This window comes from Amblyomma mixtum, chromosome 8 (genome assembly GCF_055824585.1).
Source record: "Amblyomma mixtum isolate Tamu chromosome 8, ASM5582458v1, whole genome shotgun sequence".
NCBI classification, from domain to species: domain Eukaryota; kingdom Metazoa; phylum Arthropoda; class Arachnida; order Ixodida; family Ixodidae; genus Amblyomma; species Amblyomma mixtum.
In genome coordinates, this window is record NC_143019.1 from 15,761,866 (window position 1) to 15,786,655 (window position 24,790).

Below are 24,790 nucleotides of genomic sequence, written 5' to 3' on the forward strand. Positions count from 1 at the left end.
AAACTTTCAACTTTCAATCAAACTTTCAAATTTCAATCAGCTTAGTGCACATTAAAATCATGTGTAGTTCATAAACATGACAATTTGCAAGCTGCCTCAATCCTGATGCCAACTGTATGCGACTTGGAAGTACATTAGCACTGAAGTAATGGTCACCAGCAGTAAATGGGTCACCAAAATAACAATGCTTGTTGTGCACTAATTCTTGCTAATGGGTTACGAAGATCAACCATGTACTCTTCCTCTAGGTGGGGCTTTGACATACCTTTAGGTATGAGGTCGAGGCTGTCTTTTTCGATGTCGCGAGAGTCCTTGAGCAGCGTGTAATTCCTCTTGATTCTTGGTCGCCGGAAGTGCATCCTGTGAAGGAGCACAACCCCAGATCAAGCATTATAGTACACACTCCTTAACACAGTACTGACCAGTGACGTGTCCAGGAATGTACCATTGGGAAGAGGACATTGAAATGCAAATGCAAAAACGCAGGAATAGGAACTGAAGGTGAAGAAATACAAAGGCCTTCACAATTAAATTTGAAAAGCGGCCATCCCACTTTTGAAGAGGTAGCCAACCAAAGACATTTCTAATCTCTCCAGACTAAAATTTCTGCATTCTGCTGTTCGTGTCTGAATTGTATCATTTGGGTTTCATCTGTCCCCGACAGTACAGTTTTGTAGTATTTCCGAATCTCACAGTCAAACCTCATTATAACGAACACAGATACAGCGAATTATCGGATACAAGGAAGTAAAAGAAAAGTTTGGTTGGTCATGCTTTACTTTCATGGGAGTTCTGTCTGTATAACGAAATGAAAAATTCAAACTTTGACACTGTATCGGTTATACCAAAGCAGTTTTTGTATTGACATGGCTCAAAATGCTCAAACAAGTAAAAAAAAATTTCTAAATGTTGATCCTTTAGAATCGCCCACACCTAAAATGTGTTCGAATCACCCACGCTTCCGCACGCCACGCCATCTAGGGAGAGCGAATGAATCTAGCATCAATGGCTGCCTAGCATGTGACCGGCACGTGATTGAACCACCGCCCGCGCACCCCTGCCACCCCTGCCACCCCCCTGCCACCACAATTTCCGAACCTCGCACGCTATCTCTGCAGACCATTCTGTCGCCGCCGCTGTGGAACGTGAAGCAGTTTCACTTAAAACGAAGATAAAGATACTCAGGGCAGTTGACAGCAGGCGCAAGGAAAAGACATTGCCACGGACTTTGGTGTTGCGCCCAGCACTCTATCAACCATCTTGAGCACAAGGCAGAAGATTGCAAACGTTCACTCTGCAGGCGCCATGAAGAATGACAGGAAGAGTGTAAGGCTTTGTCACCACCAGGATGTTGAAGATGTCTTGTTTGCACAGTTCAAGGACATTATAGCGTGTGACCTGCCTGTGCTTGGTGCCGTCCTTTAAATGAAGGCGAGAAGTCTCGCTTGCGTCTTCGGCCACAATGACTTTCATGCAAGCAGTGGCTGGCGGCAGCGATTTAATGACTGCCATCAGACAAAGCGGGGCCGGGTCTCAAAGCTGCTTGAAATTCTTCTACAATGACTGAACATCAGAACACCGCCACATTGTCAAAAGGCATGACTGCATGCTTGCACCGACACTGCTGCACTGTTTGTGGAAGCTCTTCGAGGTGCAAGATGCCTGTACCAACAAACAACCTCACTGCAGTCCCAAACTGAGCTCGCTCACCTGGAGCAGAAGCAGGCCAGGCCCCACAGGGATGTGGAGAGCACACTCAGCAGCAGGAAAGAGATGATGATCACATACAGGACACTCCAGTCTGCAAGGGGGGAGCCAGTCAACAGCTACATTACCACCACTGGTTGCCTCGGGAGAAGTTTGGAGAGCAGTTTCATCCACTAGGCACTCTCTTTCAGTTTTTCAGTTTCAGGAAGTACCCCATTTTACGTACAAGCCCGCAAACCCCAAGGACCTTGTAGAGCCACGTTTCAGCTCTAGCAAGATTCAACAGCAGTTTCAAAGGGCAGCACTAAAGCTTGACTCAAAGTGATGATTCTCGATGGCCAGCTGTCTGAATGTAAAGCTAGCTGCAGAGCATGCCGTCAGAATTTTGGTTCAGTAGTAGCAAAGAAATCGCGAGCATTTGAGGCAGAGTTAAGACAATGCAAATTCCTTGCAGTTGAAGTTCATTACAAGAAAAAGAAATACAGAAAAGAGCAATAAAGAGAAAAAAGAAAGGAAAAAATAACGTGCCACTGACCACAGTTGCTCTCTCGATCCCCCAGGCTGGCTCGAACAAAGTCCTCCATCCAGAAAGCTTCGCAGACGCAGCGCTTGCTGTATACATCACATGTTCCGTGCCCAGAGCACTCGTTTTGACACACTGCGCAATGGCAAGGGAGGAAGGGAATGAGCAAAAGCACGTGCCAATACCGCAAATCGGTGGAACATGAATACTTTGTGTTGCAGGGGTTAAAAATAAATCTTTCTTCTACAATCTCTCAGTGATAAAGTTCCCTGTCGAGTAGTAGCCCTTACTGCCCAGTAAGTATTTCAAAACTTTTCACTTTCAGAGTAGGTCTGTGCATACGCAGGCAGTGCACAGAAACATTACATTGTTGCAAGTCGAAAAGGAAACAGAAGTCTTTGCCAGCTGTTCTGTCAGAGGCCCAAGGCACGGTGGCATACATGGCCATCTCTCAAGTAAGAAAGACACCCTGCTGCACAACATTTATACACTAGAACTTTAGTTATTCCAATTTTTTTTTAAAGCAAGAACGATATAACGCACTACTTTCTGCGAATCTCATCAAAAACCAAAATCAATTACTAGCCTCAAATTCAAAAAAGAAAAAAAGGGGAAGCGAAAACAAAGGAAGAAGCAATTTTTCTGAAAATTCCTCTGTCCAGCACAGTCAGCACCAGCAGTAGTAGTTTCCGTCTTCCAGCTCCCGAATTGCAGGTCTGTCGACAGCTGCATTACCTAAGACTACCGATATGCACTTGAAAAACTAAACAATGACCTTCTGCACTCACCAACAGTGTCCACAGACATCACGTCCCAGTCGAGCAGAGCACTGTGAGTCCGCAGCCTCTGTTTCAGTCGGGCAACCATGAGGGGACCTCGACACAGCACCCAGGAGCCCTTGGCATTTTCCTTTTCCGCCACAAAGGTGATTCGCACCCTGCAGCAGTCGGCGAGGCACAGTAAGGAGACAGTTACAGGTGCGGCCACAAAAGCTAGGCTGATCCACAAATGGCAACTTCACACAGCAATCACGCTGCAAAGTTGAACACTGCTAAACAAGGCACAGAAACAACTACAAAGGTGGGGCCATTTTCCAACGTTTTACAGTAACCTTTCACAGCTAACTGCACAGGTACTAACTGCCGTCAACATCCGCACATGACGAAGGCACATGGCACTAGGTGCCCCGTCCCGTTGCATCGGTGTCAACCACAACAAGCACATGTGGCGCATTACCTGCTTGGTGCACGAGACAAGAGCTTAAGCTCAAGTAACATTGGTGATATGCACACTTCGTTTCACGTGGGTGCAACTGATGCTGTCTGATAACAGACGCGGTACAGAATAGAAAACAATATTGATGTGTGCGGGGCAGACACTGCACTTGGAAGACCTAGTCTCGAAGAATACAGTTAACTGCAAAGGCACGTTGAACACGGAGCCAACGAAAGTCCCAAGTTTCATCAAAGCTTGGAAGTGAATGGTCCAGTCTGCATGGCAAGGCCAACAAGATATTACTGCTTTTGTTTTTCTTTTTCATGGCTCCTAGGTTGAGTAGACTTCTGAACCTGAGTGTCCCTGAAGCAGCCATGCATGCACCGTCAAGTACACTACAGCAAGTGAGAAACAGCACAGGCAGGAAAGAGACTAAGCCACAGACTAGGTAAGAGACTAGGCCAGAGACTAAGTAGCAAAGGGCACAAGATGAAAAACCGAAGCGGCATTCCGATGGTGCCAAAGTAGCAAGAGAAAAAAAAGAAAGGGGGAGGGGGCCAGCAACATGTCAATTGGCTTTCGAAATGGTGCTCAGCTAGGTTAGGCTGGTTGGCTGATGCTGGCTGGTAGAGATGCCTGCAGGCTAGCATGATGCACAGAAAAGCAAAACCGAAACTAAGCGGTTGACTGTTCTCGAGGACCGGGCAATTCGTTCATCGTCAGGCCTGTCGTCGCATACTATACGTCAGAGGTGCGCGAGTGACTGCAGCATGGAACTCAGGTTTTTGAGAAGGACTATTTTAATGATCTCTTGCCACACCGGTCATGCCTAGACATGGCTTCCCTTCTGGAGTCCATTCGAAATAAGCGTTGCGAGACGCATAGAGTCCGAATTAGTGAGCGTCCGACGTCGTAGACCTAAATGGGCATTAGCCGAGATTGAACCAGCAATTATAATTTGGATTTCCGAATTAACGGGCATAAATTAACAAGCTTTTACTATGAGAAATCACCAAGATTAAGTACATACCTCCGGGAATCCTGCTGGTAGCCCAGGTCCACAAGGTGCACTCTCAGTGTCTCGCCATCGTGCAACAGCAACTCAAGCTGCTTCAGCACTGTGTCCTGCAAAATTCGAAAGATTAAACAATATGGAACATGAAACACTAGCACCAGCTAAAATGCATAAATCAGCGCAGTGATCATGTAATGTGGCAGTCTTCAAGTGTGAGAAATGTGTGTTTGAGCTGCCTTGAGGAAAGCTACCAGCAACAGACATTGCTCATACCTGCGAGTTCGTATTGTCCTAGTGACTTCGCTGCTTTGACGAGGCCTTTCATGACCAACAAGTAGTCTGACCGAACAGTCAAATGAACAGTCAAACTTCCTGTCTGAAGCAGCTGAAACCAACAGGAGCCTTCTGGCAATGACTGGAATCCAATCATTGCCAGTTTTTCAGCAGAGCATTTTCACACAGAAATACTTCGCGAGATTAACACTCTGTCTGTGACCAACTACAATGCCATAATCAGAAATTTATATAGTACACAGTTAAATTTGGGGAAAACACACATGGAGCCATCATTTTGTGTCAGCCAGGTTTATCACTGTGACAAAGTGTCTGATGTGCTGATAAAAATTATATATCAGGTAACACAGCACACCATCCGTCAATTTCTATTTTGTGACCTTATTACCCAGAACAGCTTCAGTAACATTGTGACAGCATTACTGCTCATGGGAAGTGGCTTAAACTTGTACAGTACTGCAATGAGATGCAAAGTCTAAAGCACATATTATCCACATTATGCAAGAACCAGAAATTGTTTGCATATGCATATAAGGAATATGTGAAAGTCACATCATTGGATGCAAGCAACAACAACAAAAAAAATCCCTGCTAGCACAACATTGATGCTCCAAGGTTGAAACAGAAGAAACGGAGCTTTACCATCACTGTATACTGGACGTTAGGTGGTGGGAAAGTAGAGCACAAAAGCCAGCCAAGGGTGGAGATTTAAGCTAGTTGGCTCAGCATGCTTCAAACAAGCTAATTTCCGGGTGACCAAAAGGTGACGGTAATAAGCTGATCAAGCAGGGACAATAAGACCCAATTTTGATGACACTGGTTTGCTTTCCCATAAAAACAACAAGAAAAAATGGAAGAACAAAAGAGTGAGCTGCAATGAGTAGATTCTTTTCTTAAACCTTTTTAAAAAAATGAAATAAAGAAGAAAAGTTGTTCTTATGGCTTTATGGCGTTTAACACCCCAACGCAACTTAGGCTACCAAGAATGCCGTAGTGGAAGGCTGCGAATAATTTCGACCACCTGGGGTTCCTTAACGTGCACTGACATCGCACAGCACACGGGTCTCTCGCATATCGGCTCCATCAAAATGCGACTGCCACAACCGGGATAGAACTTGCGCCTTTCAGGTCAGCAGCGACACCATATATAACCACTGAGCCGGCGCGTCTAGCCAGAGAATCTAGAAGAAGGAAAGCTGTGATGCAGCCCTTTCAACTCGGCTAGTCAGACATAAACTGATCACCTCTATACTGCTTCATATTTTCACAGCAGGCAGAAGACAAAAACAATGAGAGAAACGGCAAAGTATGGCGGCCCTGACCAGCTGCTCCTGGGTGAAGGTCTCGATGTCCACATCCAGCAGCAGCTCCACCTGCTGGGCCAGGCTGGGCGTGGGCTTGACGATGAGCGACGCCAGGTCCTGGCCCGTGGCCCCCTGGGCGTCCGACACTGTCAGCGTGAACATGTACCGGCCGGGGATGAGCTCCGACAGCCGCAGGACGGGCGAGAAGCTCGAGTTCTCCAGGATGCGCTGCAGGGAGGAGACAGGCAAAGGAGTGCGCATACACTTCTCACAGGGCTCAGGTGTAAAACGCCAGTAGTGTACATGAAAAGGGGGCAAAGCATCCCAGGATGGATTCTGAAGCACAGTGGAAGCAAGGGGCTTATTCAGTACATAAACCAGGAGAGGTGATAGTTACTGAGACTAACAACAGTACCAGACAACTACAAACCTTCAACTGCAGGAAAAAAATTTGTTGTGGCTGCTCTTGTTAGGATAGGTGAGAGCAAGCAGAACAAAACGTGCTGCATCACAAGTTGGAACCGAATCCACAGTCTCTAAGCATCATGTGCAGTTTATAAGTTCTTGAACTTTGACGACACCTGCCCTTCCTTCAATTTTAGTCAGTGTTCATACGCACGAACATACAATGCAGCCTTCACAGTGTCAACCAGCACACATGGGCATGAAAACAACTAAAAGTATTTGAGTGTGACAGATTTAAGAAGGGCTTTAAGAGCGAATCGTAAAGACTGCCTTCTGAATTTTTCTGTGTGATGTAATTACACAAGCTTGACAGGTGAGAAACAGACCAATGGGAGATTTTTTTTTTTTGATAAATAAAATCAAATTACCAATTTAATTAAAAGCTTTACATGTGCCCAAGATAATTACATTTTTAATATTCACAGCAAGCATCATTCCCTGCTGGGTGGTGGCTGCTGTGCTCAGTTTTGCCAGAATGCTAACGCAATTTACAACAAAGTGGATCTCTAACAATAAATTCTCCCCCATGATTAAACAAAGTAGATTAGCAACCACACATAAACACCTTGTTTCCTTTACCACAGCTATCTTTTCTCTCCAAGGTAAAACGCGATGATACCATTACAGCTAAAAAAACCTCAGTGCTTAGAACAAACTGCTCAGCTTACATAGATCCAAGTTCTGCTCGAGTAACTAGTAATACAAGCAAGCACAAGCTCACTCAACACCGGGCCAAGTGAAGGCACTAAGTCAAACATGCACACATGAACAGAGCATGTAATCCAGTGATGCATAAACTTTGATAAATCCCCTTGGTACAAATTTGGTGGCTCACATGCTCAGTAGCTTCAAACAATTTATTCTGCTCGAAATTCCCCTCACAATTAACATACGGTAGCGGTACTAGTTCTCGCCACATTTCTCAATGTTTCCAAAAGTACCGTCAAAATAAAAATTGCATTTTAAGAGGCTCAAGTGTGCTCATATTTTCGATCCTGGTAGTTTTACAGTGGATAACTACAAATGTCACCCAGTTTTAATATTCGGTGCACTTTCTAATGTCCTTAAGAATCTCAGCTGCTGTTCTCTTCTAAGATGACAATGCCAGGAGACAAATAAGTTTAATTATTCTTCAAGTTACATCACAAATGAACTAAACAGGGCTCACTTTCAGCAAGAAACTAAAGCTTACAATAATCGGCCAAATGAAAGACCTTGTTCAAAATGAAAGCACATGGCCCTGCGGCCCGAGGTCTCACCCCTGCTGCCAGTGATGAAGGGTCCCGTGTCCAACGCCACGAAGTGATTTCCACATCGTCGGTGGACCGTGAGCCATTGAGAGAGACAACATCCACAGGCAGGAAGACTGTCCGGTCACCCCCTGCGTCAGCCTTGGGTGGTGCATTCTTGTCTGCAAAGTCCGCATTATCACTTATCATACGCAGCACCAGCATAGAGGCCAAGCAGTGGTCAAATCAGTGCTATGCTGTGAGAAAGGAACAGCAATGGAGGAACAAAGGGAGAATCAGAGTGAACAAATGGTGATTTTTTGAAGCGGCAGTGAGGACTAAATAAGCAGTGCCAGAAATAACTGCAAAGATGAGTTTCGTTAATTTGACTTTGGTCAAATTAATTCCTTAATTAAATTAAGGCAAGCGTAGCAGGAGGCGGCAGAAAGTTAGGCGGGCGGATGAGATTAAGAAGTTTGTGGGGATACAGTGGCCGCAACTGGCAAAGGACAGGGTTAACTGGAGAGACATGGGAGAGGCCTCTGCCCTGCAGTTGGGCGTGTAAGGCATGATGATGATGATGAAAACACAGTGACAGGTATTTTTAGTCGCTAATATTATGTATCCTCTGCTAGTCACTTGGTTTGCTTCGTAGACATGCAACTCAAGGCTTTTAGGGGCTTTGGGTTCAACCTCTGAACAACAAGCAGAGCCTCTTCAAAACACAGTTAAGGGGGGACACTGGTCTTAGACATATTTTCCTTATTTTTAGTCCAACAATAATGAAACTCTACCACCTTGCTCAGTTTTTTATACTGATTTCAACAATGAAATTACCGTTCTCACAAATTAGTCGGTTCCCAAGATAGTTAATTTTAATTAGTCATTCATTAGTACCTCGGTGCAGAAAAAACTGCTCAATAAAAAATCATTTTTAATCCATGGCTGCGTAGTATGGTGAGCAAAGAGTGCAATAATCAAAGCAGTTTTTCCGTTTTACCCTCAGTAGTAATTTTACAGCACTTGGAATATCAATGTTCAAGGTGTGAATTCAATGCATCGATAAACTTTGCGAAATTATAAATTTTTGAAGTGCGATTGAACAAATCTGCTTTGATTATTGCACACACTGTGCCTTCAGCTTCCCTTAGCAAATAATACAACATCTCTAGCTGTCCTAGATGTTGAGATATCGACATACTAAGACAGCTGGATGTCCAAAATTTTCATGCCATTAAACTGTCTGCTCCTGCATAAATTCAGCCCACATGATGATCTGAATTTAATATTATGGTCAAAATGTTCATTTCTTGAAGGAAGAAATTGATACAGTTGGAAAATAGTAACCGTACATTCCACAAATGTGATTTTTTGAAAATCGATTTTTTGGTCATTTTTCGGTCTCAAAGACCAGTGTCCCCCCTTAAACAAACATTAAATGTTGGTTATGATGCTGTATCAGACTGCAGGATAAAGAAAGAATTGCAAAAGTCCTATGCGAAAGTTTCTGCTACACATACCGTATAAATGCCTGTAAGGGCCGCACCCGTGTATGAGCCGCACCCGTGTATGGGCCGCACCTGTGTATGGGCCGCACCCGTGTATGGGCCGCACCCCGTTTTCCCCAAGGAAATATTTAAAAAAAAATAAATCCATGTAAGGGCCGCACCCGAACTTAGCACGACCCAGGTGGGAATAGCCTTCTAAATGCACACGCCGTGGCCTCCGCGATCAGCTCCGGCTGCGAGCAAAAGTGCGGAGCACTTGATCGCGGAGGCCACGCATGCGCACAGGAGCTTCCAAGTGCCGTCCATGGATAGCGCTCAAGGCTGCGGTCATCATCATCATAAACTTTTTTTCTCCGCCGTGGCCTCCCATTATCCACATCGACATCAGCATCACCAGCTCCAGCCTTTTGTTGTTTTTGTGGCGTGTTAGCGTGCCCGCCGTAGTTATGGTGGTTGTAGCTTCTGCGTGCTGCCGCCGAGCTATGCAGTTTTAGCACGATGGGCAAGCGCCTTAATAGCTATACGGCTGGGAGTTAGCTCTCGAACACGCAAGCGTGCGGCGGGCAGGAAATTGAACGCGACCGAGGAGTGCGTCCGATGATGGTGCAACCAGAAGGATGCATTGAGAAACACAAGCAGCAAAAAGCCCGATTTCCGAGGCAAGCCGTGAGAGTTTCCTGAAATGGAAGAAGAGCTGCTCTCTTATGTGATGGAAGTGCGAAACCACAACTACGCGTTGACAGCGGACGCGCTGCGCGGATTCTTTTGGGATGAGCCTGCACCAGAGCACAGCACCAGCTCAGAGTCGAAATACTCGGCGAGTGACGATTGGACGCAGAATAAATGCCGTTCATTTCCTGATTGGTGTGTTTTTACTTGAAAAAAATTTTTTTTTCGCAAGTCGCGTGTATGGGCCGCACCCCGAAAATCGGCCCTCGGATCTGAAAAAAAAAGTGCGGCCCTTACACGCGTTTATATGGTAATAGATTAAATTTCGTGTCATGATATATCAGTCACCAGTGGAAGAATTGAAGGGCATAGATTCTAGACAAAAGATGTTCAACCCATAGTACAGGCTCGTAAGTACTAGCTGACATGTAAACAGTAAATTTTATGGTTCTCTCATCTCTGTTCAATGCAAAGAAGGTGTTGGACCCACATTTCACTGCAAACAATCATCGCAGTCCTCTTTGTCAACCACCGAGGAGGACAAAGGGGTAGAAATTAACTCACTCTGAGTGACGATGATGGAGACATTGTCCGAGCTGGTCAGATTGTTGGCATCCAGGACATCCAACTTGAAGACGTACTCGCCCGGAACAAGGTTGGACACCTTTGTTGTCGCACTGTTGGGCTCTTCGATCTGGCTTGGCTTGGGACCTCTGAACATTGTAGCGCAGTTGAAAACATAAGTCAGGAGAAGATACAAACTTAACAGATCACAATAAACTCTGCTATATCCTAATTTCAGCCTTAATTAGGGCTTGTGTCAGGCTAACTACACATACGATCACGGGGCAAGGTGTACACCAGCTAGGTATTAAGCATTAAGGTACAGAAATGTAGCTGAGAAAAAATGCACCAGCACTGACAAAACTTTTACTGTACAGCTTTTCTTTGTCCCAAACAACTTAAAAGCTGAAAATCTGTCTTCCACAAAGGCAGTGCAATGGAAATTTGTCTTTCATGACACATTCAAGAAACAAACTTTGTAAAGTTTGTAACAGCAACACAAAGCACGGCTCACACATAAAAAATTTCACACAATCCGCTTTTCATTGCCATGTTCACCTACATATTAGCTTTTGGCCAGACTGGCCACTCCTAATCTGATCTCACAAAGGTGATCTCACGAAGGTGATCTCACAAAGGTGATCTCACAAAGGTGATCTCACAAAGGTGATCTCACAAAGGTGATCTCACAAAGCACAGCTGATGTTTGTGCTAGCACTGTGCTTATTATTTTTCACTCTGTGCAGATAACTTTCGTAAATGCAACACGACATGAATTTGCCAAGTGCAGGTTGAAGTAGGCAGCCCAAGAGTTTCAAATAGAGCAGGCTCACTGAATCTGGCTCCAATGCCACAGAGTGATTCCCACGTCGTCGGAGCTGTGGCTTCCGTCCAGCACGAGTGGCTTGTCGATGGGCAGCGAGACACGTATGTCCTTCCCAGCGTCAGCCGTAGGAGCCTGGTTGGAGGCTGGCTTCACAAAGACATGAACCTCAGCCGTTGCAGTCTGGTCGGCTGTGTCGGTCACCTTCAGGAGAAACCTGTACACGCCGACCTCCATGTTGGACAGGTGCAGGTACGGGCTGGTGGTTCCCTGCACACCAGACACGGGACGATAGCACAGGACGCATGAACAGTACCACAACAAGCCATGGTGCAACGGCAAAAGGTCCCAGATGTGGCTAATGAGACTTGAACAGTGCAAGAAGAACTTATGATGCATCTTTACTTGTTCTGACACTCACAATACACCTCGTTAAGCAACTACATAAATGTCAGAACATTTCATTTTCACATAGTGAACTATCAAATTCAAACTTGCTGAAAGTACTGAGAGGATAGATCATTGAGGGAGTCAGAAAATAAAAGCTGCTAAAGCAGTTCACGCCCCTTATACATAGGCCTTGCCGACAAACCTTGCCGACAAACCTTGCCGACAAACCTTGCCAACAGACCTTGCCGACAAACCTTGCCAACAGACCTTGCCTACAGACCTTACCAAAAGACCTTACCAACAGGCTTTTCCAACAGGCTTTTCCAACAGGCTTTTCCAACAGGCTTTTCCAACAGGCCTTACCAACAGGCCTTACCAACAGGCCTTACCAACGGGCCTTACCAACGGGCCTTACCAACGGGCCTTACCAACGGGCCTTACCAACGGGCCTTACCAACGGGCCTTACCAACAGTCTTCGTGAAAGGTTTTACCAACAGGCCTCTCCAACATACTGTTCGGGTCGGAATTTATTCCATGCTTTGCTGCTGCTGCTGCGCTTTACAGTGGTGCCCTATGAGGAGTCTGACCTGACATTTTTGTGAAACCGAACATAAAACCCCATTCTGCAGAAAACATGAGCCAGAGATTATCCACAACAAAAGCTGCATGCTGCGAGAACTAGAGGCACTCAAACGAATTGGCTGAGTCAAAAGCACACCTCCATGTCGACGTGCTTGTCTGTGTCGGGACTCTTTGTCCACTCCCAGCTCTTGATCCCCTTGTCATCAGTGCTCAGGTTCCCATTCAGGGTCACCTCGTTGTTGGGCATGTACACAACAGACTGTGGTCCAGCATTTGCCGTTGGTGGGTAGTCCATTTCTGCAATCAAGTTTCTTTCGTCACACCTTGCACAGGAACAGCGCAGAAAAGAGAACAACAAGCAGGAGCAATTTTACACCAAAATTACACAGTGAATCAAATGACACGAAAATATAAGAATAAAAATAGTAAAAGTCAGAACAATACTAAAAGGGGATGATTTACATAAAACAAAACTCGGGTGGAGAAAAATAAAAGCCTCGACAAGTAAAGACCATGCGAAATACAAAAAAAAAGAAAGGAATAAAATGCTAAAAAGTAAAACAGCTAGACTACAATGCACTCAGTACAGTCCTGGTAGGTGCAGAAAAGACCCACAGTTGTGATTAAAAGATAAAGATGCCTTTTTGAGAAGAATGAAATCAAATATGTACGACTCAGTTTCATTATATTATGATTCAGATTAGTCCAGTTAAAGCAAGGCCACTGAGAGTGACACTTGGTGCCAACAAAATCAATCTGGTTTTATCTTTTGTTAAAAGTTACAGTGTGTATACAAAGAGGGCATACAAGTTACAGTGAGTAAACTCCTTTATACCACCAGTATACCACTCAGAACGGAAAGGTCAAAGGTTAAAGAAATGCAAAGCACATGTAAATTGTAGGGCGTACTACTAGCTTTCAAGGTTTCAAGCATGATTAATGGAAGGCGAAAGAGTGAATATCAGTTTCAGTTTATCTCTGGATGAGTACAGGTCAAAGCTGAAGCAACTAAATCGTCAAGACTCGCACATATGTATTTGATAAACCCCCATTGCCTACAATGTCGTCACAACACGACTACACCTCAACCAAGGTGCAGTGACCAAACTCAACATGCAAAAAGACGAGCACAGACACAAGCAGCACACCTCCTTATGCCTCTGTGAGTTATACTGGCATACCTTTCAGCACAGTCACGTTAGCACTGGTAGAGTTTGTGACTCCATCAGAATCGGTCACCTTCAACCTGTCAATGAAGGGGGGAAGGGAAAAAGAAGGATTATGTAGCTCAACCTTTGCTTCAAAAGCAAAGCATGTTTTAGCTGTCGTACATTCTTTCACAGCACCACAAAACATAAATAACCAGCACAAATTTGTACAGGCAGGAAACAGAAAAACTGCAGTGCATGGGTAAAACCAAACAGCAAATGGGGGCTACAGACAAACAGACATAAGAATTGCACTTTCCTGCAGTTTTTTGCAAAGAAAAACACACATAGGTAACATATTAAGTGGTAAGAACTGCATTTAAGACCCAGTGCGCATGAAATTAAGTATGTCTTGTGGGGACGCCTTCGTCCCCTGCGTTCGCTTTCCCGCATTGCACACCCCACTGTTGTTAGCTCCTCCGAAACGCGCTCTTCTGTTTTGGTTACTTTAACTAACAGGGGAGGGCGCTCGCGTCGTAGCGACACCAGCGCCACGGATGGCGTTTTGCTGCGCGCGCGCGGGGGATAGCTGGCTCGCTTCTGCTCCGCATCGGGAAGCGTGTTGGACGTTCACGCGCAAAGCTCCGCTCTTGGCCGCGGGCGTCCTCGTGTGGAAACTTCTTCCCCTCAGCTCGTTCCGTCGGGCCTCGGAGTTTATCCCTTTGCCCTACCGTGGGCGGACGTTCGCTCATAGCCGTGCTGGTGAGTCGGACATCCTAGATTCCTCAGTGTATTTTGTTGCTAGCTGGCGTTATTGTTGCTATAGCAATAAATGCCTTGTTTGTGTCAGCCAGTGTGTCGTTCCTTTGTTCCCGCAGAGCACGGCCCGCCGTGGTCGGCGTGCGCTCAGTAGCGTACGCGACCACGGGGTGGGGTCCGCGCGGCTTTGAACTGTGTCAGCCGTGCTTAAACGGGGAGAACGTGTATATCTCCCCCTTTTTTAACCCCACATCTGGCAGCCCAACGTGGGGCCTGCTCTTAGAACATTGGACGACTGTCAGTTCGGTTCGAGGAACGCTCTTTGTCCGGACTTGACAAGTGGTAGGCCTAGTGTGAATTTTGATCGCTAGGACCTGCGGCATGCTTTCTTGAGTGCGAGGTGTATTGCGCTGCAGCATGTTTGAACTTTTCGACATGCTCATCATGTTTTTTTTGTCAAGTTTTTCTTCCTGGAGTTGCTTCAAGAACCACTTGGTCTGCATCGAGGGAGCACGAGGCCTAGCGCCCGCGGAGTTGCCGAGCCCGAAGCGAGTGAGTACGGAAGCCGCGTGGGTGGTCCGAGTTTTCTGTATATATTTTCTCGCTGTCTCTTTTTCGACTCTGGGAGCCGGGTGGCCTGGGGCCACGGGTGCCGTTACGAGCTCGCTGGTATTGCAGCTCGGCACCGGGCGTTCCGACACCGTCCGATACGGTGGGCGCCGATCACTCAGCAGCTGCTTCGTGCAGTGAGCGGGGAGGACCACCCCACAACGCTGATGTCTCCTCGCGGCTGCGCGCACGAAACCCGTTTCGGGTCTTTCTTTTGTTGGGGGTCATCGACCGCCACTATGGTAGTGAGGCCTAAGGCTATTCATAGCTGCCTGCGCCATGTCAAAAGTGACACGACCACCGGACCGTGGTGTTGAGAGGGGGTGCACTTTGCTGGCCGCCTGTTTTTTTTAACCTCGCATGAACCGAGCATTCTCGTTCAACTCAAGAAAGGGCTTTGTTCACTCGAACTTTGCGTTGCACAGCCGCCCGACACGTTTTGCTAGCGAGTTGAGCATTGAGCCACCAGGCCTTTGTGTACGCCGTTTCCCCTCCCGTGACCTACGTTAAAGGCATGCGGAGTGTGTTTTGGCAATCTTTCAGATCCAGCGGAGCCACTGCGGCTTGCTGTCCTGTGCACATCGTCTCGCTGCCGCCTGCTGCGACGGAGCGGCCTGTATCCTGTTCGCCGCATCCATCCGGGGCAGCTGTGGCGAGACCAGACAGCAGCCACCTCTGGCTGCTGTTGCCCTGGCGACTACTGCGGAATCTTGGCCTGCGGTGGTCAACCGGCCCTCCTCTTCGCGGGCCTGCGGGCACTTAGTACGCGGGCCATGCGAGTCGTCCCAGCGGAGACCTTCACGCCGCCTTCGGAATACCGCGGAAGACTGCGTGCACTCTGTCGGCGTGACCTCCGCTGCACGACCTGCCTCAAGTGCATGAAGACCAGGAGACTCCTCCATAGCATGTAACTTGCAGGCGCGTGGGTCTATTTAAGGTTGGGGGGATGTGGGGACGCCTTCGTCCCCTGCGTTCGCTTTCCCGCATTGCACACCCCACTGTTGTTAGCTCCTCCGAAACGCGCTCTTCTGTTTTGGTTACTTTAACTAACAGGGGAGGGCGCTCGCGTCGTAGCGACACCAGCGCCACGGATGGCGTTTTGCTGCGCGCGCGCGGGGGATAGCTGGCTCGCTTCTGCTCCGCATCGGGAAGCGTGTTGGACGTTCACGCGCAAAGCTCCGCTCTTGGCCGCGGGCGTCCTCGTGTGGAAACTTCTTCCCCTCAGCTCGTTCCGTCGGGCCTCGGAGTTTATCCCTTTGCCCTACCGTGGGCGGACGTTCGCTCGTAGCCGTGCTGGTGAGTCGGACATCCTAGATTCCTCAGTGTATTTTGTTGCTAGCTGGCGTTATTGTTGCTACAGCAATAAATGCCTTGTTTGTGTCAGCCAGTGTGTCGTTCCTTTGTTCCCGCAGAGCACGGCCCGCCGTGGTCGGCGTGCGCTCAGTAGCGTACGCGACCACGGGGTGGGGTCCGCGCGGCTTTGAACTGTGTCAGCCGTGCTTAAACGGGGAGAACGTGTATATCTCCCCCTTTTTTAACCCCACAGTCTTTATGCAGAGCTTCCAGTACACCACTATATTAGCAAGAGAACAACTGCATTGCTAATGTAAAACATTACAGCAAGGACAGACTCTAGTAAAACTACACTAGTAAGAATATAAAACCAAGACATTAAGGCAACAATCACAGCTTTCATGTGGCGACTGGGTACCGTTTTACCATTCTGATACCAAGCCTTACTAGCTTGACACACTAAAAGCCTTGCAAGGAGAAATGTGATTTCATGGACGAAAACCAATATTAAGGCCGTCACTTGGTCACATTTTCCTTTTGTTTATAACTCCTTTTTGGGGTTAATGAGAAATGAGAAAGACCACCCTCCTTTTTCTGTTACGCATATATCTTTTTTCCGGATGTTTGATCCCGGCCGCGGCAGCTAGAATTTCTTTGGAGGAGAAATTCGAGAGGCCCGTGTACTGTGCGATGTCAGTGCACGTTAAAGAACCCCAGGTGGTCGAAATTCCCGGAGCCCTCCACTACGGCGTCTCTCATAGCCTGAGTCGCTTTGGGACGTTAAACCCCATAAACCAAACCAAACCTTATTCACAGGCATCATTTATTAAGTAAGCTATCACAGCTGCTTTTCCTGAACAAGACAAACAACAGCCACTTCCACAGCTCTCTGATAATCCCTCTGTTCTTTGGAGAGAGAAAAATGAGCACATACATGAACTGGTAAAAGCCAGGAATGAGGTCCTTGAGCTGGACAGTTGGTGTGTCATTCAGTTTGGGGCTGTAGCCGATGGGTATGGTGATGGGCTCCCAGTGGTACTGCACTATCTTGTCATCATCTGTGCTGACTGCACAAGAGAAAACACCCACGTCACTGAAGCAAAGCACCTGAGCCAGACACGTCTAACAAAATACCTACACAGAGAGCCACGAGGCCCAAAAACAAGATAAGTATTGCTTTAGCACAATGATGCCACAGATTGTAAACTGAGGAAGTCAAAGAGCTGCAACCTTGTAAGTGAACAAGAAAGACATTTCGAACTGATATGCTGGCAATTGCAAAAAGAAAAGCATCGTAATTCACAAAGCGAAAAAATTAAAATTCTCTTTGCCAGTAGAATCAGAGGCTGAAAGACTTCAAATGAAAGATCAAAAGGTTGCATATTAGTAAATCAAAAAAGTACAAATATGATAAAAGTTGCTTATGAAGCAACTAGCTAAGTGCTTCTTTCCATTTCACAGCTGGCATGATCAATGATACCAGATTTCCTATTTATGGCTCAGAGCTGAGAATTAAGTGAGACGATACTGTCAATAAAGACTTCGCCTCATTTATTTTCACTGCAATCTGATGCTTAATAGGGGTAATCCACTATAGTTCAAAGCTCATGAACTGGATAATCTAATTTGGAAATTCAAATGATGTGGACAGGTTACACAGTCGTGGTAAGCGTGTGTTTGCCAATGGCAGCAAATGCTCATCAGAGGAAGACGAGTGCAAGCTAGTGTAATCTGTCTAGCGCCAAATCAGTGCCAACTAACATGGAATAGCAGAGGAAGCATCGATACTATATTCAATTGCTGCACAAGAGTAACGTGTTGCATGTTTCTATTCCCCCTTTTTTTTTTTTTAATTCACCTCTAGACCATTTCTTTTTGCCCCACTCACTCCAGAACGTAAGCCGCAAATACACACATTGCTGTAAAACATTGCACAAATCACCAAGGCATCTGAGTAAGAAATGCAGCCCAAGAGAACCAGCTGCGAAGGAAAAAAAAAGCCACAAGCAAGAACGTTTCTTTTTTTCCTTACAGTCCTGACTATTATCTTAAAGGGCATCTTCAAGACCACCACTATCAGAAGCATGCTACTTCACATCTATTGCAAATTAGGAAAACTCTCACGGTTGCCAAATTTTGTGTAAATTTATTTTGGCAAAATAAAGAAGTGCTGAAGTGACTCAAATTAACATCATCATTTTTATTTTTGATAATTCAACACCATTGATACTTTATAGATCTCTTCAAAACTTCACAGGCCAAAGTTAACTAGCCTGTACTGCTGACATCAACATTTTTCGTCACACAAAACCCCTAAATGAGACATGGACACTCACACGAGCCATCCAGGACAGTGTCCTTGCTCGGAAGTTTGACAGTGACATTGTCCGGCTGTATGACGGCCACAGGAGGCTTGTTGATTCGCTTGGCTGCACAGAGAAATCACACAACAGCAACCGGCCGCCATCACAATCCTTGCAGAAATTCTGCTCGACTAAAACTGAAACACTAAAATGAAATCTCCTTTCAAGCCAAGCGCAGCATGTAAAATAAAATTTTAGATCATCACCTAGCCAGCTGATTATCAGAAAGGGGTCAAAAACACAAAATTACCTTACCAAGGACCAACTTAGGATGCTATATACTGGCCATCCAGGGGCATCACACATTATACATACATATTAGCTGTGTATATTCAGGCTGGAAAGAAGTTCACCCACATAAAGCAGTTCAGCTATTTCTGAAATCTTTTTTTTTTCTTTACCACCGTTAGCTCTGATGCAATATCCATCCTCATGCACTGCAACATGATGGCACAATCCAGCCAGCCACCTCTTGCTTTACAGTTTCAGTCTGTAAATCACAGCGATAACTTGCATTAAGTGATGAGAACAAGTCAAGTGGTATGAGCCAGCTAGGTTGTTTTGCATCACATCAATGAGAAAAAGATGAAAGTTCCAAAACTGTACAGCTTAGTCAAGTATTCAGCTCAACACAATTTGTCCTAATAGGAGTCTACTGTGCTTTTGAGTAACACATAGAAATGCTTCTTCCTGACGTCGTGCTTGGCATCATGGCAACGAAAAGTCGCATTACCAGTTTCACTTACTGGAGAACGCATTTGGTTCAGAGACAAAAATGCACTCCATTACTCACGAGGCAGAACAGTGACGTTGGTTGTGGCTTCGCCGTACGAGTTGTTCCCTGTTACGGCCACACGAAATGTGTACAGTCCTTCTCTGAGGTGCGACAGCTTCAATGCCTGGGTGTTCTGGTCCTGCATGACACCGGTCTCCTCGCCATCAGGGTGTGACACGAGCGTCCACTGGTACCGGAACTGATTCCCTGCTGATGAAAGGAAGCAGACCGGTCAGAATGGCCAGCTTGCTGTCTTTTTCCCACAACACACAGTACCATTGCGCGGTCATCACAGTGAAAAGCACTTAACCAATCTATATCTCTGCTCACAGAGGCCGCCCCTATCTAGAAATATAACAATGAAGAGCTTCTTCCATCTACACCGTTTTGTGCTACGGTCTTCATGCACCAAAATGAAAGTCAGAGGCACAGCCATGACTATGGAAAACATCTAAAAACAAAAAGTACCCAACATGTTCGTGATGACACATAATAAGTTTCATAGCCCAAAGATCAATTTTACAAAAAACTGAACAAATAATCACAACAACGAAAACAATGCAAACTCAAATGTGTACAAAAAGCACCAAAATTCCAGGATTTTGATAGGCAAATATGAGGTCGTTTTTTTTTCTTTTAAAGAAACAGATGTGCAGGAATCTCTCTCTGGCATAAACAGCACAGATTTCACGGCTGCATGAAACTCCCAAAATATCTCCCAGAAATCCCCAGTGCAACTAGAGACTTTAGCCCGATTCACGACCACAGCTGGCGCACTCATCCCCAATCCACATGACACCCTATGACGTAGATCACCTTCACATTGGCCAGTGCATGGTTGCACGAGTTTCTAGTCACAACATACCACACCAACATTATTTGCCCAGAATGCATCCCTTACAAACCTCCCGCTGAAAAATCTGAAAAGCAATGCATGAGCAAAGTCTAAAAAAAACTCACCATCTCCACCTGCCTTCAGGGCATAGGCAGAGAGGACCACTTCGTTTTCAGGAAGGTGGAGCTCCTTATTCTCTCCGGCTGACACAATGAGAGGGTACGGTGTCGTTGTCGTTGGCAAGACAGCTGCCGCTGCTTTCGTGGAGGATGACGACAGCGGGGACGTGGTGGGAACAGCCTGCATGAGATAATTATGATGTAGAAATACTAGCTGCAGCAACGCCGTTATAGCATTAGCTGCAACACGTAAAAAGCCATGCACGAGCCATTAAAATAAAAAGGCTACCGACGACCAGCTGCACAAGAAACTTCTGGGCCAGGGGAAAACATCACGACGCTAATTCCACTCAACAGTGATGCGAGTGGCACCTTCTGATGAGGATGAAATGCACGGCAGCGCATGACTATCTCCATCTTGCCAGCAGTTGCTGAGCGAACTACTGCCTGTTAATATGCCTTCTGGGGAAATGCGTGCATCTCATTCAGCAGCACATAAAGCACGGGACATGTAAAGATGCCCTTCTGTTAGGCCTAGCAGCGGGCCTCTCGTACAATGAACTGTGGAAGAGCGCCTGCCCTACAAGCACGCTTTTCTCATCCACACACCTGGTCACTGACAGAGCTGTTGTGCGTGCCCACACAGGAATCCGACGCGGGGTCCCTGGTGAAGCCCTGCCGGCAGCGGCACGTGCCAGTGCGCCGCCGCTGGCCAGTTATGACGCACTCTTCGTTCTTGAGACACTGCTGCAGTATCCCGTAGACGCATGTGCGGCCAGAGTCACCCACCACCACCTGATTGGCAGACACCTTCAGGTTGGCGTGAATGGAAGGGTGCGCCACAAGGGCAGGTTAACCAGTCCCGGGTTAAATAGCCCAAGGCACCAGGTGGCTATGGTACCATGGACATAACAAGTATTGCGTATACAGAGATAAACGCTTTCTTAGCACAATATCTCCACCATCGTCCGCAAGTGTGCAGTTACTCAATCTTCTCCACTCGCTTTCCCTTCTGCATTGTTTGTAAGGCTTTCTTGGCTTCCTCTTTAGTTACAAGCATAATTTCTGCGTCTTGTGTGTTTATATCTTTACATGCAGCTTTCTACATGGCCTTCACTAGTGTACATTTCAATTAAGAACTCTTCTACCACCTCAACTTGTCCTTCTTGTTAACTACATTGCCATGTTTGTTGTTTTGGCTCCTGGAAGAGGCAAATTTCCTACTTGCCACTTTTCAGGCTTCTCTCACGCTTCAGCACTTACAGAAGCCTCTCCATGCTAAACAGCACAAGTATCAGGAGACCATTTTGACATTACAGCTTGCACATAGAGCCATCACTCGTGGGTAATTGCACTCGCTAGTTCCGAGCAACTTTTTTTTTTTTCTGCAAGCGAAAAATGTGCATTTGTTTTATTGACTGAGTGCAAGACCACATGTTCTGCTGGTGGATTTGAAACAGCTTGCCTCTCGGTCACCAGCAAAGCATGTGATCTTGTAAGCACGAATTTGACAGTGAACAAAAATGTTGCCAAGAAACAACCAGTGGAATCAGTCACTGGAAAATGCATTCAGCAAGACACCCAAGCTGGCGAATAACCTTCACATCTACATGAGATTGATGGCAGTGAGGAATGCAAAAAAAAAGAGATACACAGGTCCCCTTACCGAAACATTGGAACTGTTTGTCACTCCTTCCGAAGAGTCTCCGCTGCCTTTGCCATCTTTCCAAACAGTCGATCTTGATAGCCTGAGTGCACCAAAAAAAAAATGAAACTTAGTTCAGGAGCTGCGCTAAATTATTTTCATAAACTTCTGTCATTTGTCATTGAGTTCAAAATGCATATTCCAGCGTGAAAAAAAAAAAAAAGATACTGCAAGAATGTGCATGGAAGCGGCTTACAAGTCTTCATTGGAGTTCGATGTCGAATGACTGAACCATTCTTGCGAAGGACCTGTTGAGCCTTTCTCTGAAGAAGAAAGGCCGGAAAACAGCATGAGGATCAGCACATCAACAATGACAGAAAGCCATCCACAAATACAGCACAAACAGACAAGCGATGCGAGTGCACGCATGCTATAGATGCATCCTTAATGGGGATAACAAGACAACAAACGCAACAAAATCAAACAAAAAGAAAAGTGCAGCCAAAGTATATAAGCGCAACATCACAGGCTTCATTTAAATCAGCAACTTAAAGTTTCATAGCAAACTAATCATGACAAACTGCCATACCTGTCACAACACAGTGAGCTAATGACAAAAAATATTAATGCAGCAAAGTTATGATGACAAAAATACAAATAATAAATCATGCGGACCTTTAAAATTTGGTAACACCACCTGCTTTTTAGACAGAACAGCTACAGCTATGGTGATTGTGAATTGAAAAACAAACAAGCTAGAAAAATAAAACTAATTGAAAGTAGTATAGCCCATCCTTTGCTTTAGCTACGAAGTTGCTACTCTGCAATAATAAAATGCAAAAACGAGAGTAAAACCAAACCAAAAACCAAAAAGCCAAGCAACAACGTGAAAGGACTTCTGAGCAAGACTGCCATGAAAGTGAAAGCTACCCACTTCTTCTAAAAGCAAATCATGAAACAGGACACAGCAAGAATAAAAACAGCAAAAGTACACCGAGAAATGAAAACACAATCAAAACTTCAAGAGGACCAATACTGAAAACTATGGCTGTGAATTCCCGCACTTCACTACGGGAGAAGCAAATGATAATGAACCAAAATAACTGTGCAGCAGTACAAGGAACGCACTGAATAAAACTGCAAATAGGAAATGAGGAGACCATCTGTGAATGCATGCATGGAGAGTCAAACCACAAAGAAAATTCGACCAGAAAATGAACTAAAGAAAAGGGGATAAACTGGATATGCGTGCAACAAAAATAAGCAACGTTGTGATCCACACACACTGTGCCAGCAGCTGGTGGAATGGGAAACTCAAAAACCAAACCAAACAAATAAAGCCAACGAAGGAAACGGCAGAATTCCAAAAAAAGGAAGCGGGCTAATGAAACCAAGTCAAACAATGTTCCAAACCAGAAAACCAGTGAGTCAATTACAGTGCCTTTCAGAAGATCCCAACCCACGCCACAGGCTACTGCAGCAGTCGTCAAGCCATGTAGTGGGGTACGTGTTGCAATCTTGATGCTCTTCACATTAGAGGATGCAGACAAACACTGTCTAAAGGCTCAGCATTCCAAGTGTATTAAACAAGCCTTTCCACTCTCGGTAATTAGCTGCTGTAGAAAGAGGAAAAGGTTGTCTCGGGGTTCAGCACTCAAGATGGTTTAAACAGAACTCTACAAGGCTGGTGCTCTAGATGTTTTAGACAGCAAAAAACGAGCTGTCTAGATGCTCACAACCCCAGGCACTTTAAACGGTCTTTCTCATTGCTAGCACTCTAGATGCTTTAGAGTAAGGAGGACTGCCTAACGACACAGCACACTTGAATGCTTGGGACAGCCCTTTGCATTACTAGTGGTCCTCATGCTTTTGACAGCGAGAAGAATCATCTTTATCAGTGTCTACAGTAGAGTATGATGAGCACAAGAGGATCAACACTGCAGAGCTTGACAACTACTCCGGTGATATGCATAGTGCTTGAGAACTTTTTAAAAGCACTGTAGTCGACACTGCCACTGCGACTTACGTGGAGGCCTCACTATCACCATAAAGCTAGAGTCAAACTTGGCACCCGGCCGATGCTGCGGTTGGCACAGGGCTGCCGAACGGCACCGCACAAGAAAGCACGAGCTACCGTGGAGGAACACGAGGTTGCACAAGGCTCCCTGCTCACAGCACGCCTTGGTACAGTCCAGCAGACTCGAGGCACGCGCCACCTTGGTGAACCGGCCCGCGCTGGCATTGCCTCGCGGGGTCACGTGCCGGAGCAGAGTGAGCTTTGGAAAGAGCGAGTCGGGACAGAAGCCGCCGCCACCCGCATCGGCACCACCAAATTCATCCTCATCATCTTCCTCTTCCTCAGCAGCAACATCTTCACCCTCGAGATCGCCTTTGGGTGAGGTGGAGGAGTTTTGTCACCAGGGAACAAATCAAGAGTGCAGTCACTGGCCTGAATGAAAAGAAACTACACTTCCAGACCAAGTGCTAAAAGCGCAGGGGAAGGGAGTATTGGGCCCATAGCAAAGCAATAGCCATAGTAAACAAGCATAAATTTAGAAGTCTACAAAGTCTTTCTGATCAACACAGACTATAATAAACACATCTTAACATGTTTCTCGGCTCTGAGAATGACCTTTACAATATGTGACATGTCCTCCACGTTCCTTTGCTACGTACCCAGGGCTTACTATCCTCTATTCATGTTCTATGCAGTATATCCTAACGATGTAGGGCAAGACACTACTTGTCGTTTAGGTTACAAGTATGCTGTACTTTGCCTCACTGTCCTTGTCTTTTTGAGTTATGTCACAGCTACAGCTTGAATTGTACACTGTTTTAATTCTAATAAACATGGTCGAAGAGGCAGAATCATTTTATGCAATAAAAATGGGTTAACAGATATAAATACTTACTGCGAAACTTTTTGAAAACAACGAGAAAAAGAGAAGTAAAATA

At 45.9% G+C, this 24,790-nt stretch overlaps 1 protein-coding gene across 5 annotated transcripts in view; it reads right to left on the minus strand.

Moving 5' to 3' along the window:
* LOC149331460 (dyslexia-associated protein KIAA0319-like protein) overlaps positions 1-24,790 on the minus strand; it is a 31,963-nt gene that overhangs the window by 5,366 nt on the left and 1,807 nt on the right. Inside the window, exons 3-21 of one of the 5 annotated variants that reach the window (XM_089556612.1) lie at positions 23,862-24,224; positions 22,092-22,158; positions 21,857-21,938; positions 20,800-20,985; positions 20,197-20,371; positions 19,255-19,446; positions 18,435-18,527; positions 17,033-17,165; positions 13,471-13,535; positions 12,426-12,586; positions 11,327-11,586; positions 10,494-10,642; positions 7,783-7,934; positions 6,077-6,286; positions 4,476-4,570; positions 3,019-3,167; positions 2,243-2,365; positions 1,711-1,801; positions 266-360 (exon numbers count right to left, since the gene is read on the minus strand). In XM_089556612.1, the coding sequence (XP_089412738.1) occupies positions 266-360; positions 1,711-1,801; positions 2,243-2,365; positions 3,019-3,167; positions 4,476-4,570; positions 6,077-6,286; positions 7,783-7,934; positions 10,494-10,642; positions 11,327-11,586; positions 12,426-12,586; positions 13,471-13,535; positions 17,033-17,165; positions 18,435-18,527; positions 19,255-19,446; positions 20,197-20,371; positions 20,800-20,985; positions 21,857-21,938; positions 22,092-22,158; positions 23,862-24,224 (2,841 nt within the window). Of the gene's footprint in view, positions 1-265; positions 361-1,710; positions 1,802-2,242; positions 2,366-3,018; positions 3,168-4,475; positions 4,571-6,076; positions 6,287-7,782; positions 7,935-10,493; positions 10,643-11,326; positions 11,587-12,425; positions 12,587-13,470; positions 13,536-17,032; positions 17,166-18,434; positions 18,528-19,254; positions 19,447-20,196; positions 20,372-20,799; positions 21,001-21,856; positions 21,939-22,091; positions 22,159-23,861; positions 24,225-24,790 lie in introns of all 5 variants that reach the window. The other 4 variants (XM_089556611.1, XM_089556610.1, XM_089556614.1 and 1 more) reach the window with 4 other exon arrangements.